Source organism: Leiobunum rupestre, chromosome 7 (assembly GCF_980474605.1).
Source record: "Leiobunum rupestre chromosome 7, qqLeiRupe1.1.hap1, whole genome shotgun sequence".
NCBI lineage: Eukaryota > Metazoa > Arthropoda > Arachnida > Opiliones > Sclerosomatidae > Leiobunum > Leiobunum rupestre.
The window spans coordinates 30,242,060-30,263,342 of record NC_143390.1 but is presented as its reverse complement, the minus strand read 5'-3'; the positions used below and the strand labels follow the sequence as shown (position 1 = coordinate 30,263,342).

Here is a 21,283-nt window from a genome sequence, read left to right as displayed (position 1 = left end):
TTAAGGGGTTTTCCCACGAGCTCTTCGGTTTCCCTTTCCATAAAAACTGGTTGAGGTTAAAGGTAATAGTTAGTAGAGGGAGCTGTTGGCATGAAGGACTTGCCACCATCCTGCTACGAATTGTAACCCGGCCACCTGAATTAATGGCTTTAAAAGTCGCTTGATGACTTAGGCTTGGTCCTTGGGTATTAGCCTAGCTGATTATTATTATATTTAAAAATTATGATTATGTGAAAGTGAACTTGTTCTATATGTAGTTTAAATGTAATGCAGTGTTTAATTGAAGCTATACCACCAGATCGTACTATACTACTCTACAAATACAGGTAAGCTATAAACGGGGGGAAATCAGTGTACAATTGGATTTTCTAGATTTTGTAATAGGTGGTTTTTTTTCGCCTGTTCTGGGTTTTTTGAGCAGGTTCAAAAGTGTAGCCCTATGACGTCATTTTACTCCAATTCTATCTAGACGAAAAAAACGAGTTGGAGTAAGAAGGGAGTAGTTAGAGGTTAGAGGTTTTTAAGATGGCGACAGGTGGTGAGATCATCAATATAGGACTAATTTTTCTTATTTATTTAATAATAATAATAATCAGCTAGGCTAATACCCAGGACACCACCTTAGGTCTAAGTCATCAAGCAACTTTTAAAGTCATTAAATAGCATTTAACAATTGGATATTCGTTATTAAAAGCTTGCCACATGTGAAGATGTTCAAAACCCGTTATGTTTTCGTGAAACGAAATTTAAGCAGACGACAAAACTAGATTACTCCGTCTACACCTCCTTTCGAGGAGGAGTAAAAAGTGTAATCTTAGAGCTCTGGAACAAGCGAACAAAATTCGGGACAGGGTAAATCTTACCCCTAGAACAGGCGAATAAAACGTTTTAGGGTAAAAAGTTTACACTTTTTGTCCTGGGACAGGCGAAAAAAACCACCTATTAGTAATTAAAATGGATTTTGAACATTCATAAAGAATCAGTTGTATTAATTAAAAAATAACTTACTTTAACAGTTTTACGTAACGATGGATAGCGTTAATTTATTTAAATTTTTATTCCCTTGTGACTTATACGGATAATGCCACTCCTGAACGTGAGTGTTAGATTGTACGCGATAAAACTACCATCAGCTACAAGTTTCCCCGTTCCCGCTTAACCCGTCTGATTAAATCATTTTTAAGACGACCCTTACTGACCTAATGTATCATAAAAGGCAAAATACGTACGAAATAAGAGCTTTTGAAATTATACTGTAATGTTTTAGAAATTAGAAATTAAAGGGAATATAACCTCAGGTTTTTAGGTGTGGAACACCAACACTTCGACCATTTCCCGCTCCCTCCTATGACTTCAGATATATTTGGCGCTGGTTAGTAATTTCCCGCCAAAATTGTTAACATAAAAAACATAAAAAACCCTTAAAAAAGACTTGAGGTTATATTCCCTTTAAAGTTTTAATTATTTACTTCAAAACTTTTTAATTATTCAAATATTTGCATAATAATTATGATAATTAATATTATTAATTATTATTAATTATTATATAAATAATATAAATTTTAATTGTCCGTCTTCATACATATAATTTCAATAATTGAATCACTATATAGAATTTCGTTTGATGTGTAAGAATATTGCAAACCCTTTTTCAAAATGTTGTAACTAACCTTTTTGTGTAACTTTGAAAATAAAATAAAATAGACAATTCGCTAAACTCACTTTGTTTATATTGGACGAAAATTATACATTGCTATTAGAAATAAAGAATAATAATTCCTTTGGCTGTTAATTTTTAATTTCTGAATCTTTACTAAACGGGATTCCTGAATAAATAAAGAAAAATTATCCTTTAAGGCTTTAAATGCACTTCTTTTAGAACTTAGTTTTGGTATAAAATACCGATTTTATTGACTTATTATCAGTTTGAACGATTTATACATTCTGTTTGCAGTATATAAGACATTGGAAAAGGTTAAAGATTTACGACACGAAGGTTGGTTCCGAGAGACTAACCACTGTCAAATAGACTGTGCACGGATTACGCGTACTCAACACTGTTAAAGGCACAGACTTTAAAGAGTACTAGCCCCTTGGTTGGTTCTAAATTGGAAATTAAAGGGGAACGGTCAAGCTTTAACCACTTAGATAGCCCTATAGCCCATTAAAAACTAAAATTTATGGCGAAAACTGCATCAAAAAATATTGAGTGGTTAATTTTTAATAAAATAAAGAAATTTCGGGAAATCGAAAAGCACGCGTCCGCCGCGACACCTGGTGAGAAGTCGGTGAGACAGAAAAACAACGTAAAAGCGCGCGCTGCTGAAGACGCGAAAAAATTTGTTTTGCACGCGCGGCGCGTTCCAGTTATAAGAGACCTAAGCCTAAATTGCGCGATTTTAAAAGTTAGGATAGTTCGCAAATCGCTCATACGGGGTTAGGGGCGCTGGCGGCAGCCCCTAAGATGGCGGCGAAAATTCAAACCCAAACACCTGGCGTTATTTTTCGTTTCAACTTTTTGGGCCAGAAGCTATTTTTTCAAGACAAAAAAAGGTACGTGTTAGTATATTGAACGTCTTGTTAATCTTTTGATACGGAAATAAGGCCATATTTGGAAAAGCTTGGCCGTTCCCCTTTAAATAAGGCTTATGCCAAAGGTTACGTTGAGCCAACTGAAGAAAAAAAACAAATATTTCTTGCAAAATCTAACCAAATGTCGTAGTTGTTTTAAAGTAATTATATTATAATTAAATTATAATGTAAACTATAAAAAGATTTTTCATCAAAATGTTACAGTTTTCAAATAAAATTAAATGGTTTATCGCGTTTTTCATAATTTTTGGTACGTCTTAAATTTTCTGTTAAAATACGCGAAAAGGTAGAAACGTATATATTAAAAAGGGGCAAAAAAAGCTAAACCTTAACCAATTTAAAGTCTGTTTTACCTATGGCGTCGTATATAACGAATATTTAGGCGCTTTAACGCGACTACTTGTTTCCTTAAATGTATTAGAGACCAATATCCACCCCGGCCAGCTAATTCCGCGAGGTCATTGTTAAAATATGTTTTCCAAGATAGGGAATTTCCAAAGAATATCCTTTTTTGTTATTCGCTGGCTCTCAATAGTATTGTACCCCCTGATACGTCACTGGCTCAAGAAAAGGTTTTCCCCATGTTTTACCCCTTTGCTAATTTCCGGTACCCCTGGTACATTCTCGATGCGGTTGTGAAACAGAGAACTAGACGAGATGTTAAAAACCGAGAATGCGCGGGAAAATGCAAGATTGTGTCGTGCCATTCGATGCCGAAAGGTTGTGGAATTGAACTCGGACTAGCTGTAATAGATTGAAGGTTTCCGCGTTAATACGTGTAGCTATGAATGCCGTTAAAAGTACCATCGTGGACGCGCGATGAAATTGGACGCTCGCCATACTACCCGACCGGGAACCCCGACCATGAAGAGCAGGACCGATGCTAAAATCGCCCGGCCATCCATCAAGGAGAGCCGCGTGTCCGTGATCACCAAAGTCTTCGCCACCGAGAAGTCACTCGCCGAGAGATAAGTAGAATGAATTTCTAAGAACAATAGAACTTGAACGCTATCGCCATAGAGTCTTGTAATAGAGCATAGTAGCTAAGTATAAGACTATAGAGCAATAGAGCGTTTTCATTAAATGATTCGAATCATTCCCCTTTTAATTATCCTGAGAGCCAGTAGACGTAGTCCTGTATATTTTAAGTATTTAGTGTATTTTAGATAACTTAGTGTGTTTAGTATTTAACCGTACTACAATTTTTAGTATTCAATTAAACGTTTCTTAACCTTCATTTAAACTCGTAGTATCCTTGATTATTAAATTTAAATCATAGGTTTAAGTGTATCATTTAGATTAGATTAAATCTTTATGTATAGTAATTTTTAGTTTAGTCTAATTTTAAATGCTAACGGTATATAATAAGTTGGCCGGGGCGGAATATTGGGCTCTGACCATAAAATCGTTACACGTAGTACAAGTAATTTAAAAAAAATTATTTTAAGCTTTTTCGCGTTAGAAATTTCAACTTTGATCTTCGAAGATTACCGATCGCCAAAAACAGTCGTTTCGAGAGAAAGTTAAAAAGATTGAACATTCCGTGATACCGGCTTTCAGGGTTAAATTCCAATGCCATATAAAATCAAGGTAAGCTTAATTAAGGTCAAACTTGTTTTATCTATGAGATAATGAAGCAATTAACTTTCAAAGACGTTTTATTAACAAAGGAATCCCTCCTTGGAAATATTTGAGTAACTGTTATGGAATCTTACGTTACCGGCCGTCAAGCGAAACAGAGATAATTACATATTTTTACATTTCAGATAAGTTTGGCATAACTTATTTGGGTGAAAACGGTGTCCTATGTAGTTACTCGTAAGCAGCTCTTGTCAACAGAAATTCGGGCCTTAGGCAAAACCCTACAATGGGGCCCTTAAAACCATTTAAGCTATTTTGAGCCATAGTATAGTTGAAACCATGGAATTTCTAACTTGCTTTTTTAAAAAACTTCTTAGAACAAAGTTAATGAAAGCCCATTTCCGGTTCCTTTTGTATACACCTGATAACTGACTTTCGAAAACTTTTCTCACAATCTTTCTTGAGATTTCCCGTTAATATCTACGATTTGTACACTTGAATACTAAAGTGACTACAAAGTCATCCGTCTACTGCCCGGAGAAAATAGTTTCTTAAACATTTTATTTTAGAGATATCGTCTTTTAGATATTGCAAAAGGTAGAATCCGTCTTCCAAAAATACTTCTTTTTTCGAATATTGAGCATACCACTTATAAATAATGGTAAATAGTGAAAAATATAGGTAAATATTGTAAAACAATATGTTAAATTAAGAAAATCAATAAAAAAACGGAAAATCTTAAACTTTATTTTCATTACTCTACAAGTCTGTTCTAAATATTAAAGGTTTTATTTCCATAAATGTAGGTTTAAGTGTTTTAAATATTATACTATAAATAATTCAAGGAAATATATTATTTACAGTTTTTCCGCATTTTATACCATAACTTTATTTACCAGCAATACTTAACATCTGCTAAATAACACTTCGGAGCCCTGAGTAGAATTGCACACGTTTATCAAGGTTGCCACAATATTTATTCATTCAAATTACTTGACTTTTCCTTGTTTACCCTGACCATTTAAGGCCAAAATTACTTAATATTTAACTTCATATTTTACTTTTATCAGAAGTTAATAAACTTGTATTTTACTATAAAAAATGTTTGTCACAGAACTATAGTAAAATTACCTTCCAAAATATTTCAAGATACAATGAAATTACCTGACATTTTAACCAATTCTTAAAATTCCCCGACCTTTCCCTGACTATCTAGGCATTTTTTTAATTCCCCGCACTTTCCCTAACATTTTAGGCATATTACTTTGATTCCCGCCCTTTCCCTGACTTTTTTTCATTTTATTTTAATTCCACGACCTCTCCCTGATTTTTAGGCATTTTTTTAATTCCCCGACCTTTCCCTGATTTTTTAGGCTTTTTTTAACTACCCGACCTTTACCTTACTTTTTAGGCATTTATTTTTAATTCCCCGACCTTTCCCTGACTTTTTAGGCTTTTTTTAACTACCCGACCTTTACCTTACTTTCTAGGCATTTTTTTTTCAATTCCCAGACCTTTCCCTGACTTTTTTAGGCATTTCTTTTGATTCCCCGACCTTTCACTGACTTTTTATGCATTTTTATTAATTCCCTGGCTTTCCCTGACTTTTTAGTCATTTGTTTTGTTCCCCCAACTTTCCCTGACTTTTTAGGCATTTTTTTTAATTCTCCGACCTTTCCCTGACTTTTAAGGTATTTTTTAAAAGTTCCCCGCTCTTCCCCTGGCTATCTGTGCATTTTTTTAAATTCCTCGACCTTTCCCTAACTTCCTACCGTTTTTTTTTAATTCCTCACCCTTTCCCCGACTTCCTAGGCATTTTATTTAATTCCCCGACCTTTTCCTTGACCCGTGACAGCCCCGTTTATTCAATTGCGTATGTACTTCAGTCATTCCCAACTAAATGCGACCCAAAGATAGAATACACACCTAAATTGGTACCAGGCAAGGTCAGTAGAATCACATTTTATAAAATCAAAAATTAAAATCGCCAAAAAAACTTGGAACATTCGTCGATTGACAAGCTATAGTAAGGTCTGCCGTGAATCAATCAAATTTTAACGTCTCGAATAAACGATCTATAGGGGTCCCGGGGGAAATCGTAAAATGGAACAGAGCCCATTAACAGATTCGTGCGCTTCGCCAAAGTTCGCTGGGGAAGAGGATCTCGATTTTTAAGAGAGTCGTTAAATTTTATAAGCCCCCGTAAAAAAAGGGGCCGGGGCAGGTGGGAGAACGTGATCCAAACAGTGAACCCCTCCCCCCACTGTCATCCCCCCCCCCCGGACGGGTGCATTTTCAAAACGATACAGTTCTTCCGTACAAAACAAAACATCCAAATATTGTTAAATGTAAATATTAACATTTACTTCAAGTGATTTTGCGCATTAAGATAAAACGTGAAAGTTTTTTATATAAGGAATAGATCATGTGAATTTGAAACTTCAATAATTGTCTAATACATGATTAAGTAATTGAATAAACCCAAACTTTAATGGGAGTTTTGAAGAAAGCAAGCAATTGCACTATAAGTTTAAATGTTTTTCAAGGAAAATTCGGTAGTTTTACGAATTTCTCGAACTGAAAATACTAATTGAGCAATATTAATTGGTTTCGAAGGAGTACTTTCAAGTTTCAATGTTCCAATTGATCAAGTGTCTCCTTAGCGGACGGTAATTCGATAGTTTTACCAATTTCTCGAACTGAAAAAACTAATTGAGCAATATTAATTTGTTTCGAAAGAGTACTCCAAAGTTTAAAATTAATTAAAGTGTCTATGAAAATTTTACAAAATAGATGTTGGTTCTATGACCCACAATTAGTAAGAAACGCCCTTGCTATGGCCAGTGCGGGAAGACGTGGCTAGAACGTGAATGAGGAAAAGTTGGTGGTGTTACGAAGAAATGTCAAAATTGAGTGACACAATGATTATAGGGTGGAATGAGCTGTTAAATAGACAGCTCTTGACGCATTAGCCACGGCTATTGGGTTACACTCCCATAACACGCGCGTCTTCGTCACCACGAAAGATTTAAAAAGGAATCAACGTTGCAACGAAAACACCACATTCAACTACATCAAATCGACAAAGCGAATAGACTTATAGATTACGAAATAGTAAAAAATAGGCCCACCTGAGCGTAGCTATAGGTTCGACTCGGAGGCGGGTTTATTTATGTAAAAACTCAGGTAACGAAACTGGAATTTCAACTCCCAAATCTTCAAGATGTAATTTTCAAATTAGGCGAATTTTAATCAAGTCTCATTAGGCCATACGAAGAATCAGCAAATGGCAAAAATTGGTCGAATACGAAAAAAACCCGTTTAACGGTGCGTTAAAAGTACGCAGTCACGAAAAACAGGTTCGTCGTACCCCCCGGCTTTAGTTTTGCCGCAAATTCTTCTCGCTCTCTGTCGTAATGGCCGATTATATTTTATTGCGAGGTTTTATCTTATCCCAGTTAAGCGGAATTCGAGCAACTCGCGATAATATTTTATTTCTAACTCTAATAACTCCGTCCCGTATACCTATCCGCAATAAATACAGTTTAACGAGTTACAATACCTACCCCGCGCGCACCAACGGACTAAGCAAACATGTGGGCATAAATTGAAGTTATTTATGATACAATATAAATGACCATAGATTAGCATCTGTTTTATACCGATTATATACTACAGTTTCGCTAAAAAGAGCGTATCTTTTATATTATCCCTTTTCTAGAGGATTAAGTTTCGTATTGGTTTAAGAAATTTATTTTTCGATCACGAACATTTTATTCGAATGAAAAAGAATAGTTTGTACGTCCAGGTTATTAATACTTCCGATAGAGAATTGCCAGTTTTATAGAAGCTTCTATTGATTTAGTACACTTAATCTTTTCGAACTGAAAATATACAAAGTGATATTTATATTTTCAAGTATCAGCCGTACACCACTAGGTATCAATCCAGTTAAGGAATAGTTTAGTCTTTACACCACTCTAAAACCATTCTAGGATCAGTCTTACGAACACCACTCTAAAACCATTCTAGGATCAGTCTTACGAACACCACTCTAAAACCATTCTAGGATCAGTCTTACACCATTCTAGATTCAGACTTGCACCATTCTAGATTCAGTCTTACACCAGCATTCTATAGATTCAGTCTTACACCATTCTAGATTCAGTCTTACACCAGCATTCTATAGATTCAGTCTTACACCATTCTAGATTCAGTCTTACACCATTCTATAGATTCAGTCTTACACCATTCTATAGATTCAGTCTTACACCATTCTATAGATTCAGTCTTACACCATTCTATAGATTCAGTCTTACACCATTCTATAGATTCAGTCTTACACCATTCTATAGATTCAGTCTTACACCTTCTATAGATTCAGTCTTACACCTTTTATAGATTCAGTCTTACACCATTCTATAGATTCAGTCTTACACCATTCTATAGATTCAGTCTTACACCATTCTATAGATTCAGTCTTACACCATTCTATAGATTCAGTCTTACACCATTCTATAGATTCAGTCTTACACCATTCTATAGATTCAGTCTTACACCATTCTATAGATTCAGTCTTACACCATTCTATAGATTCAGTCTTACACCATTCTATAGATTCAGTCTTACACCATTCTATAGATTCAGTCTTACACCATTCTAGATTCAGTCTTACACCATTCTAGATTCAGTCTTACACCATTCTATAGATTCAGTCTTACACCATTCTATAGATTCAGTCTTACACCATTCTATAGATTCAGTCTTACACCATTCTATAGATTCAGTCTTACACCATTCTATAGATTCAGTCTTACACCATTCTATAGATTCAGTCTTACACCATTCTATAGATTCAGTCTTACACCATTCTATAGATTCAGTCTTACACCATTCTATAGATTCAGTCTTACACCATTCTATAGATTCAGTCTTACACCATTCTATAGATTCAGTCTTTGTAACGATCTTTTATAGTCGTACCATTTTAATTGCGCAAAAATATATATTATAATATTCTAAGTTCAAAAATAAAATATGGGCTTATATTGAAAGAGAGATGGGCAAGGTCGTTGGGGGTACCATGGGATACTACGTCGGGCGTCCAAAAATTTCCCTTTCATTCTGTGGAACACTTGAGAAAGACGATTTCTTTAAGTAGATTTTAAACGTTGAGGTTTTCCAAGCGTTTTCATGCATATATGCTATAACGTTATTGATTGTAAAACACGTAAATATGACAAAAGTGGTGAAATGTGTTTTGGGACAGCTTTGGATTTTCCATTACACTAGTCTAGGATTCGAATTACACCAGACTACGATCAGACAGAATCTAACTTTTTCGATCTAAAACCTTTTAAAACTAAATTTAAACGTCAGATAAATAAATGTATTAACCAGGATTAATACATACTTCCCACGATACCCGTAGGTAGCTTTAGCTTGGAGTAAACAGATCAACTTGATATTAATGACGCAAACGGTTGGCCTCAACCGCCAAACAAACCCCTTAAGTCTTCCTACACTAATTACATTAAAAAAAGATAGATTTAGTCTAAAAGTGTTACTGGAAAAACCACCCTTTGCAATGCTAGTGACGCCTATCATTAAAAATTAGCCTGCCCCCCCCCCCCATACTCCTCAAAGCACGTATATTATGTAGGGCTGTGCGAGTACTCGAACTCGACCTTGAAATGTAATTGTAGAATACTTTTCGATTACCGAGTACCAAAAAATTGCATATTCGGGTATTAGAATAAGCTGCTCTCTAAACTCGTTCAGTATTTATTTTTTCTATCCTCGTTGCTTCAAAGTTCAAAGAGGGGTTTTTACACCTTTTTTGGGGGAAATAAACGGTACCTACAATGTTGTAGAAACTGTGGTTCATTTAAATTAAAGGAATATTTTTCAGCATTGAAAGTTACTTTATATTCCCTTTAAATTTAATTTCATAATTACTCGAATAAAATTAGATCCTAATCAATTACTCGATAACCCGACTCGTTAAAAATATTACTCGAGGTTTTTTAGTTACTCAACTCGAATAAGAGAAAGTTTCCCTTTAATCAAATACTCGATTACTCGACTCGACTACAATATTACTCGACTCGAATAGTCGATGAAAAAAAAATTGATACACGATGACCACTAATCGCGCAACGCTACTATTATGTCATGAAAATATCTAGTGTTGTAAGTCGGAAAATTTTCCGGAAAATGACCTAGGCCTTTTTTCCGGAAAATTTTCCGTATTTTTCCGAAAAAAATAAAAAAAGGTTTTAATTCCATGATTAGTCTAATATATTGTTTGAAAATTTAAATAAAGCAGCATTTTCGCCTCATTTTGTCGAATCTGAAAGTAAAACTAAACCTCTAGACTAGTTTAAACTGATTAACAATGTAACGCTATTAATGTTTTGTAGTATGTTTACTGATATTAGACATTTTATATCTATAAAAAGTAAAAAAAAAACCCTTAAAAGTAATTTATGTTTCAATTTTGTTTTTCCGATTTGCGGAAAATTTTCCGCATTTTTTTTCCCGGAAAATTAACAACACTAAAAATATTAGTATTCCGTCTAATTCAACTACGGGCGTCCATTTTGTAGGACCCCACAGCTCCGAATTCATCAGCTTCATTAGTGGCAGCGAAATCCCCCCAAAAAAGAAAGGGCCAACTCGCCAATTGAGCGCTTATAAACTTCTCGTGATTTGGCAGTGAGCTCACGTAAGGCTCATACGCGGGATATTTTCGCGCCTTTGACTTTTTAACCGGCTTATCAATATGACGAAGAGCAACGCGTACGCGGTAAACAAAACTTGAATCACGTACCAAAAAAAACCATCGGTACGTGAACGACACTGATTAGGCGGGAAAGAATAGCTGCACGCGCCGACCGCCAAGGCCTCGCGTTCGTGCTCGAAAACTCGCCGGCAAATCCGCTCACGAATGAGATATATAACGCTTCGTTTATCATTAGTTTTAAAGATTTCTAACGCTTCAAAAACTCTGGGACATAAATGACGCGTAGATAGTTGTAAGACTTTTCTATTGACTTTCTACGAACTCGTGTACAGCTGGAAAGAAAATTTTAAGCAAAAATCTATAGCAAAATATCTCTATATTTCTGTGTTTGAAATTACAGAACATAATTTTGATTACAGTTCTATGGAACGTCTATAGAAAAGGTCAGAAATTTGTTTCCAGTTCCATAGAAAAGGTTAGTTTTGATTACCGTGCTATAGAGCTTTTATAGAAAAGGTATTAATTTTTATTACAGTTCCAAAGCACTTTAATTTTTATTACAGTTCTATAGAACGTCTAAAGAACCTTTATAGAAAAAGGTTAAAAATTTTTTTTTACAGTTCTAAAGAACTATAGAAAATGTTATAATTTTGTTTACAGTTCTAAAGAACCTTTATAGAAAAAGGTTAAATTTTTGTTTACAGTCCTATAGAACGTCTATAGAAAAGGTTAGATTTTGGTTTACAGTCCTATATAGAACGTCTATACAAAAGGTTATAGTCTTGTTTACCGTACTAAAGAACCATTATAGAACATAGAAAAAATTAGAATTTTGATTGCAGTTTTAGAGAACGTCTTTAGAAAAGGTTACCATTTTGGCAACAGTACTATAGAACATCCATATAGAAACGGTTTAGTAAGAAAAACATCGTGTACTTTTCTAAAATTACCTTTGAGTGAAAAATGGTTTCAAATTAAAAATGACACCGCTAAAACGGTTTAAAGAAAGACCAGTTTAATATTCTTCATTAGTGAAAGTTGTATCACGCTTTAAATCACACGCTATAAGAAATACAACATAAAAATAACTGATATATAGACACAGAATATAAAGAGACCAGGTGAATTAAAAAAGCATCCAGTCGCCAAATAAAACGGTAGAGAAAACACGGCCCTCTTAATGATATTCCATCCATACAGGATGGCAAAGAATAATGATAAATGACATTTCTTCCCTCAACCAGCATTTTGCTCCTGGATTCCTTCTTGATAGGCAACGTTTAGCGCAGCCAGGGAGCCGAAAAAAAGGTAGGGGCACCTCACGCGGACTCTTCACCTGCTTTCGCGGGTCTTTGTTCGGCGCCCTGGACCGCGCCGGCCCGGTCGAGCTAGACGGAGGTATTTTGCCAACAGTGAATCCGCTACGAACGAATTATTCCCCCAATCCGAATACGGCTGATTATCTCGAAGCTTGGGAAAGAATTTATCTAGGAAATTGGATGGAAAGACTCTCAATAAGGCGGATAATCATATATAAATCAAAGCGTCAAGGAAATTTAGATAATTTTTTTTCTTAATGGATTTAATTGGGAGGGACGTTCGCTGTTGGCTCGAAATAATTATCCCTACAAAAAATATTCTCTCAAATAGTTTATCACCCAAAGAATGATATAATAATTATTTTATAAAATAAAGGACGATATTCGATTTAATGTTTGTAAATATTATTATTATTATTATTATTATTATTATTATTATTATTATTATTATTATTATTATTATAAGTAACCGTGCTATTCTAACTTTATTTTTTTCTTACTAAACCTTTAAAAGTAAAATATACAAAACGTCTAAAGTTTAAAATAGAGTTGTTAATTTTCCAGAAAAACGAAATGAAGAAAAATTTCCGGAAAATATTCCGCAAATCGGAAAAATAAATGGAAACTTGTATTACTTTTTAAGGGTTTTAATTCTAGACTAGGCCTATTCAAGAGTTTTAGTTTTACTTTTGGATTCGAAAAAATGAGGTTAAAATGCCGCGATATTTAAATTCGCGAATAATACCTTAAAACCCTTTTTTGTCTTTCTTTCGTAAAAATACTTTTTAAACTTACAACTCTACTTTAAAATGTATGTATGTAAATTTTTATAAGATTTTAAGTAACTTTTAAATGCAAAATATATAATATTTTACTTCTAAGATGTTTTCCATCTTCGTGTGCTCAGATAAAAACATACGTTATGTACAATAATAAATGAAGATTTAAAAAAAAACACAAAAGGTTTATGAATATAAAAATTTATTATGTATTTAATTAATTATAATGTATAAAAAGTGTGAAAGCATGTTATTTTGCAGGAAATAAAGAATTTTAATTGAATTATTATTTGATTTTTTTAACCTCAAAGTTTGACAACGAATACATATTTTAAATAATTAAATATACTATTAACTATTTGGGAATAATTAGCATATCTGCAACAAAATGGTAAAAAGGTTTTTTGATTGCTTTTAATTAGCCCGAATCTTGAGAAACTTATTAGTTCCAGTAAATTTTTATTTCGCGTTAAATTAAAATACTCGATTAATATATTAAAAAATATATTAAGGTTTTTGGCTACGAAATGTTTAAATACATTTTAAATCGTTAACGGTTTTATTAATTAAATGGAAATGAAGACGTGTGTTTTAACTGTCTTATAAATAAAAGGTGCATTTAAAATGCAAAAAAAGGTCATTTCGAAATCGAATTGAAATCAAACAACGCGTTATTTTTATACGCTTTCCAGTTTCGAAGAATGTCATTAGGGGTACGTTTTAAGCATTGCTTAATGGAGAGCAAGTGTCACCAAAACAAGAAAAGAGTCATGAGGTAATACGGGACGAGGCTCGACCGAGAATTAAGTGACCATTGGTCCAAATCGAGGTTCGAAATAGCGAAAGCGTCCGATCAATATAATGTGGGCAGTTCCGAAAAGGGCGACGTCTTCTCTCAAATGCATTTCCATTCATTGCGCAAATGGGTCATACCACAATGGCGACGCGACGACCAGCGGTACAACTGACAAGCGGAAACAGAGGTACACTACCTCAGCGTCATTAGGATCTTTTCATTAGTTAATGACGATAAAACATCAGTAAGTTTAGCGGGATAAAAGAAAAAACTATACAGAACATTAAACGAAACGGATGTATTTCGTGGTATAAATACCAAAGCAGCATTGACACTTTCATTGTTACTCTATCGAGTTATACAAAGGCCGTTCTAATTAGAAACTACTACGTGCAAAAATGATAAAATAAAAGCGATTCAACTGATGCGGGTCTTATAAAACGTACATTTCAGACACTAAAATAGTTCATTTAGCGATGCGCATATTGATCAGGCCACCGAGAATATCAAACTAACGAGGAGGTAAGAAACTTACAACGGACATCATGCAAATGTTATAGACTGTAAAGGAACAGGCCACCGATAATATCAAACTAACGAGGAGGTAAGAAACCTACATCGGACATCATGCAAATGTTAGACTGTAAAGAAACATGCTCTGAACGGGACAAACCACTATAGAGAAACTCTTAAAACCAACCTTTGAAACCTCAATTTCTAAGTCCGTACCACGAAAGCAACGCGGACTTCGGGTGCCATCCGGAACGTGGTACATCCGCGAATCGAAGAGCGCGAATGGAAAAAAGATCGAGACGTCACGTGAGAGGAGAACCTTGGTCGGCTTTGTCTCGACTGGGACGCGCGTGGTCGTCCCTTAAACGCGTGCCCGCTAGGACTGGACCGATATAGCACGTCGTGCAGACCGCCAATTGACTAACGTCTATACCCTTTCCTAGCCATCACTATCGAGGGAAGCGACACGAATCCTTCGTCGGCAGCCGCGTAAGCTTCTTTCCAATTCCGAGACCATCTCTCGAAGTCTGACCCCGCTCGTTCTCTATCCCCGCCTGAACGCCACCACCGAAGAGCGCGCGACGAAGAATCCGACGAACGTGTCTTTCGATGGATCACGCGCCGGACCCGATGAGAGCCGAGGTTCCTTCCGCACCTATAAAAGATTTCTACGCCATCGGAGCGTTCAAATCTTCCTCCTCCCGCCGTTCTCGCCTTTTATCTTTTAGAACTCGTTAGATACATCAGCTCGTGATCAGCATAAAGGTCGCGGCCAAAAACCCCAAATGATACTTCCATTTCTCGGCCGCCCATCTCCCGACCGAAAACGGACATCTCTCAGTCACGTCCGCTCGACGCCAGGCTATCTCTACTATCGTTCTCGCGACACGTTTTCGTACCAGCCTTCAAAAATTAAACGATGGTACAATTATTTGGGCGAATACAATTATCAAACGATTGCCAAGAAACGTCTACCTTAGCATCTAAGACATCATACAATGAGGTAGAATCTGAACTAGTGATACAAACAAATCTGGTTGCAGGAGATGTTTTATTTGAGTAGGAAAATTAGGCTTAAGTTTCAACTTTATCCAATCGTGTTGGCGCCATCTGTTTCTATAAGCAGACACTTTTGCAAAATATATTAAGGTTTAGTTTTTCAATAACACGATAGATGGCGCCAACGCGATTTGATTAAGTTCATTTACTAGCCCTAACTCTCCAACTCAACCAATACTGTCCCGCGAAATGGTAGGTCCTGGAAGGCGGATTAATTTGGATCTCTATTCTACCTCATTGGATTCATATTTTGTTGTTCCTCGAAGTTTCAACTTATACCCGAGCAAACGGTAGAAATAAAACTAAATACCTGATAAAGTTAGGTTCTACCTAATTCTTCTTAACAGACAGGGTTCAATTTTGGGTACAAGAGAAGAACTATAAGAGTCAAATCAATATATCCACCTACCGAAGAAATGGCGTCAATGGCGTCTTTGATTACAAACAGCATCTACGGCCAAAATTCCAAATCACGAGGCAAAAGTAACACCGATCACCTACGCTCGCCGCGTTTAACGACTATAAGATTTCCGGAACTTGTTTTTTAAAGGGGAAGACACGTTGTAGAGCGCCCCAATGACGAGGTACGTAAACAAAAAAAACCCTTAATGGTTGCGGCAGGATTGGCCCGTCACGAAGAAAATTAACTTTCCCTTTCTGCCTGCATTGTAAACCTGTTTATTCTTTGTTGGGGAACTTTGCGCCACGGGCGAAGACCTTTTCTGTACCATCTTTAAACTCGATAGAAAATAATCTTCAAATGTTTCATGTAATTTATTTACATGGATAAATGTTGGTGATAATTTAGATAATATTTCACTTAAATATAACCGTCAAAAAGTAGTTGAAACCATTTTGTTTCAATAACCGTGAAACTATAAAAGTATTTGTAGACCACCTTGATACTATAAAATATATTTTGAGTAATTGTCGAGGGGGTAACCACTTAAGGAATCTAATGTACAAACGGTGAGAAATCGAAATAATTATTATTTCAATCCACAAGAAATATCGGAAATAATGGTAATCCAGGAGAAATATTGGAAATCCAGAATACATATTGGAAATCTAGAGAAATATTGTAAATCTAGAATACATATTGGAAATTTAGAATAAATATTGGAAATCTAGAATAAATATGGGAAATCTAGAATAAATATTGGAAATCTAGAATAAATATTGGAAATCCCGGAGAAATAAACCGAAATATTTACTATATTTCTAGAAATCTAGAAAAAATATTAGAAATATAGAGAAATCCAAAGAAATATTGTAAATCTAAAGAAATAAACGGAAATATTTTTGATAATTCTGGAAATCTAAAAATATCGGAAATATATAAAAATCGGAAATCTGCATTGTGTAAATTTTTTTTCAAAGTGGCTACCCAATTGGAAATTGGTATAATTTGGTTACTTTTAAGAAATTTTCGCTACCTACGCTCGATTGGTCAACTATTACTGTGACGTCACTTGAGCATTAGATATAGAACGTACAATTTTAGGTTTACAGTGATGTCACGCATAGTTATAACTTTTTTTCGCGTACTACCTATACACTGTACCTCTTATAAAAAAAAGAAACGGTACGAAATTATGTATAGATTATTGAGTTTATTTTGGTTTCCATCTAAAAATCTTTCGTGAAATATGGATAGGTTTCCACGGCGAACATTTGCATTTGAGAGACTACCCATTACGCCCTTTGGGAATCATTTATTTCGATAAACCCCTTCGGTTGGAAAATCAATAAAAAACGTGAGGTTTATTTTAGCCTATGGCATTATACGATAATTTTTCCACTCGAATCAACTATTTATTTTCGGAAAACGAGTGTGGCATTTCCAATAGCAAATTTTTACATATATCTATTTTTATTTTTTCCTCGCTATTATTCAAAAAAGCCTCGAATACCCAAGACCAATAATTGGACGTTACTATACCAAAACGTGCAAACATAACCTTTTTTTTCTAGTCTTTAAAATTTCACGATTAATTTAAAAACTTAAATGGAAACATTATTAATTTTTATTAAATACAGTGCTTCCACTCTGGTAAATTGGAAATTCCCTTTTTCTATATTAGGTAACCAAAAAAAAATCCCTTTTTTTCCCTTTTTGATGTTAGAAATTCCCTCAAAATTTCCCTATTGATTTCTAACATAATATGAGTTAAATATAATATTGTTCACCTAATAACCCTAGCATCTAGTGAATTGAATTCGCCGTAAAAAAACACATTTTCGGTTTGCACACGTTTTAAAAATTTAGTAATATCTTGTCTTTAAATCTAATTCGTCATCAGTCTTACCTCATCCAACAAGTACAAAAATCTCGAAATATGTCGTATTTCCCGAGGTAAAAATTGCTGGCAAGTAACAATTTTATATTTATCATATCTTTCTAAATAATAAATTGCGATTAAAACCTTTTTACATTATTGCAATCCTTGACCAATAATAAACCAAAAAAAAAACGGAAAGTACCTATTGTTAAAAATAGCCTTACATTGTTTTCCAGAACAATAGGAAAATCCCATTTTTTCCCTTTTTTCAAATAAAAATCCCTTTTCTAATTTTTAAAGTTGAAAATTCCCTACAAAGGGAGAAATTCCCTACAAGTGGAAGCACTGATTATATATAAATATTATGCCTAAGGATAAATTGATGGCGCAACCTAAATTACAATTTCAAAACATTTGATCCGAATCAGAGTTACGATTAACTATTAAAAAAATTTATTAACTTTGAACTCTCGATAGAAAAATCTTTAATTTGAAAAGAAGCTAAATGTTGCGAACGTGACCACGCTTAAATTAGCCAATTTCCTTCGAAATAGCCGCGGTACGAGCAAGTTGCGAAGGAGGCCAACCAGTTTGTACTAGTAAATTATGTCGTGAGTTTCGGTTGCAATATGATGGCGAACGAGAGGCCATCTATCGGAAGAGTTACGCACGTAGAGTATTAAAAAGGATAAACTCAGCCTAATTGGACGATAAAAATCCCGAGCTTAAATAATGGATCTAACGCGATTATACGGATGTAACCTCGGTTTTATTTTGCTATTTGCGAAAGACTAATTTTTTTCTTCAGCGCGGTTCATCGGCCAAAACGAAGAATTAGTTACTAGCAAAAAAAATCCCGAAAGTAATCAGGAGCAGTTGGAGCTGGGGTTGAAATCAAGCACTGCTAAGCCAATTTCCAGGATTTATGCTCCCTGAGCATACTAGGAGATGAATTGGCCTGGAAGGAAAATAACTGGAGGGTGCATTGGTATGCGAGAGCGGTACTCCCAAACCCTCTAAAGACGTATTTCATTAGCACCAATAGAAATCGCCCCCAACTATTCTTTAGTATTTGTTTTTTTTTAGTATTTCGTAGAACTTATTCAATTCATCGGCAAAAAAAAACGGAAATTTAAAAGATGATCAACATAATTTATCAGATAAATAAAAGTTACAAAATAATTAATTAATTAATAAGTGAATTTAGGACGAAGTAATGTGGTATTTCCAATAATATAATTAAGACGAACCTAATTAGTTAAAATTATGCAGTATTTCATAGCATTATAGTTAAGGTGAAAACTCGGAACAACTCCTTCCGCATTGCGTTTGCAAGTTCTCTCCCCACTGGTTTAAGGGGTTTTCTCCCGAGCTCTTCGGTTTCCCCTTCCATAAAAACTTGTTGAGGCTAACGGTAATAGCCACCCCCTCCTACGAATTGTAACCCGGCCACCTGAATTTATGGCTTCAAAAGTCGCTTGATGACTTAGGCCTAAGGTGGTGCCTTAGGTATTATGATAAAATACGCGAAAAAGTAGATAAGTCCATAATTAAAAGGGATAATATAGCTAAATCCTAAACAAATTTGAAGAAAATTAAAAACTTACTAATAACTCGTACCGATAGGTCTTCGAGCAACGCGAAACTCGGATCAAATAGATCTTCGAGTAATAAACTTAGGTATTAGCCTAGCTGATTATTATTATTATTATTAGGTAAAATATATTTATTGACAAATAGTTACAGCAAGACAAAAATTTAGTTTATTATTTATTGTTATTATTATTATTAGGTATAAATATTTTGAAATGAAAATTAATTGCATTACACGATCAAGTTAATAAAACGGTTTATTAAATAAGATTATTAACAATTTTAAGGTACAAATTTATAGGTTTATAATATTAGGAAATAAGCTAGATTTCCAATTATTTATTTTTAGCTCCAAAGTATAGGAGTCTATATATTATAATATCCTAATTTTGAATAACTGATAAAAACTAAAGTTATTTTTGAGCTTAATTAAAGTTCTTGTTTCCTCGCGGTATTTCAATTTCAAGATTAAGACGATTTTCGCAAAAATACCACTATTTTTAGATCTAAATAAATTAAAGTTCAATTCTTCAATTATAAAAATTTTGTTTCCAAACAAACCCACCGATGTTTTCTGATGTATCTTAAACAACTTTCGATTTACATTCCATCATCGTCGTTTTTATAACTAACCACGTGTAAATAATGTATAGAATAAAATAGTGACGAGGCTTAGTAATAAGTAATAATATTTAAGTAATCTGTATTAAAATAATGTAATTTAACGATGTGTGATACTATGAAAAGTACAATTTTTTGTATGTTGTATTGCACAATAAACAATATTTCTATTCTATTCTATTCTATTCTAAACACTTCCCTCGCATCCCTGTTAAAAATATAATGATTTATTTTTTGGTAGATAACGAAGACCACATAGCCGGAATCACTGCGCGATTCAATTTAAGGCATAGGTGTTATTCCTAGCGATGAAATACGGGTGGAAACGATTTCCCGGCCCGCTAAAAACGTTAATAATCTCATCCCGTATACTAGAGCAACTATATACCCCCAACAGACGCTGTTCGACCGGCAACAGCCGCGAGAAAGTTGATTAATTGAGCGGATCGTGGAACCAACAAGTTGCGGAGAGGGCAGGTTCTCCGTCCGCGAAGAGACTGGAGATAAGGGCCGTATAAGCTTGTCCGGACGAAAGAGATGGTATCTTACCTGTAATAGGGATGGTATCCCTGCGGCGAGACGTGAAGGTCCATGGGCAGCGCCCCGTAGCCTTCCACCGGTTGCATGGCGCAGGCGGCGGCCGCGGCGGCGGCTTCGGCCGGGTTATAGCAGCACTGACATAGCGGCGGATGGGTGAGGGGCACGACGGGGCAGGGCGGAGGCACGCGCTGGTGGTGCGAGGCGACGTGGTGGCGCGCCAGGCTGCTCGCTCCCCCGACGAAAGGCCGCTGCAGCCGGTGAAGGAAGCCGGGATCCGCCACGATGAGACCGGCGACGGAGACGCGACCTCTTGCCGATTTGCCGCGTCAAAGTTCGCCGGCGAATTCCTCCCTTCGGCGGCGTCTTTCGTAATCCGCTCTTCGGGCTGGGACGGACGGAGCCGACGACTTTTTCCTCTCCCCTTTTTTCCCGCGATTTTTCTTCGTAATTTCCGCGTTCGCCGCTAGAGGGGGACTGTAGTTCGTGTAGACGCCGCGATATCAGCTCACGACGCCGCGCGAGGAAGGCAGCTTACCCGCGCCGAAGGACGACAAGCGACTCAACGAGTTGAGACGACGATTCGAGTCGCGTTTTCGCCGAGGACCTTTCCTGTCGATCACGTGGAGGGCTCTTCCACGGCCGGGTCCCTCCTCCCCTCCTCTGCCTGCCGCTGTAATCCTCTCTCTCTCTCTCTCGGCAACTCCTCCGTGGGTCTCTCCTCCTTTTTCGCTGAGTCTCTCTCTCTCTGTCGAGATATTATTTGAATTCAGGGAATTGCGGCGTCCTTAATAAGACGCGCTGTTTCGCTGACCGGAAACAAACATTAACAATTCCAAATACTATTTTTTCCCGGTTAAGCGATA

The 21,283-nt window shown here is 35.6% G+C and overlaps 1 protein-coding gene across 1 annotated transcript in view; it reads right to left on the bottom strand.

Annotated features, from left to right (window-relative positions):
- Positions 1-20,746, bottom strand: part of trh (PAS domain-containing protein trachealess) — a 176,900-nt gene extending 156,154 nt beyond the window's left edge. The window contains exon 1 of the mRNA XM_090180677.1: positions 20,430-20,746. Coding sequence (XP_090036803.1) covers positions 20,430-20,506 — 77 coding nt within the window. The 5' untranslated portion in view covers positions 20,507-20,746. The remainder of the gene's footprint in view (positions 1-20,429) is intronic.
- Positions 20,747-21,283: the final 537 nt, after the last annotated feature.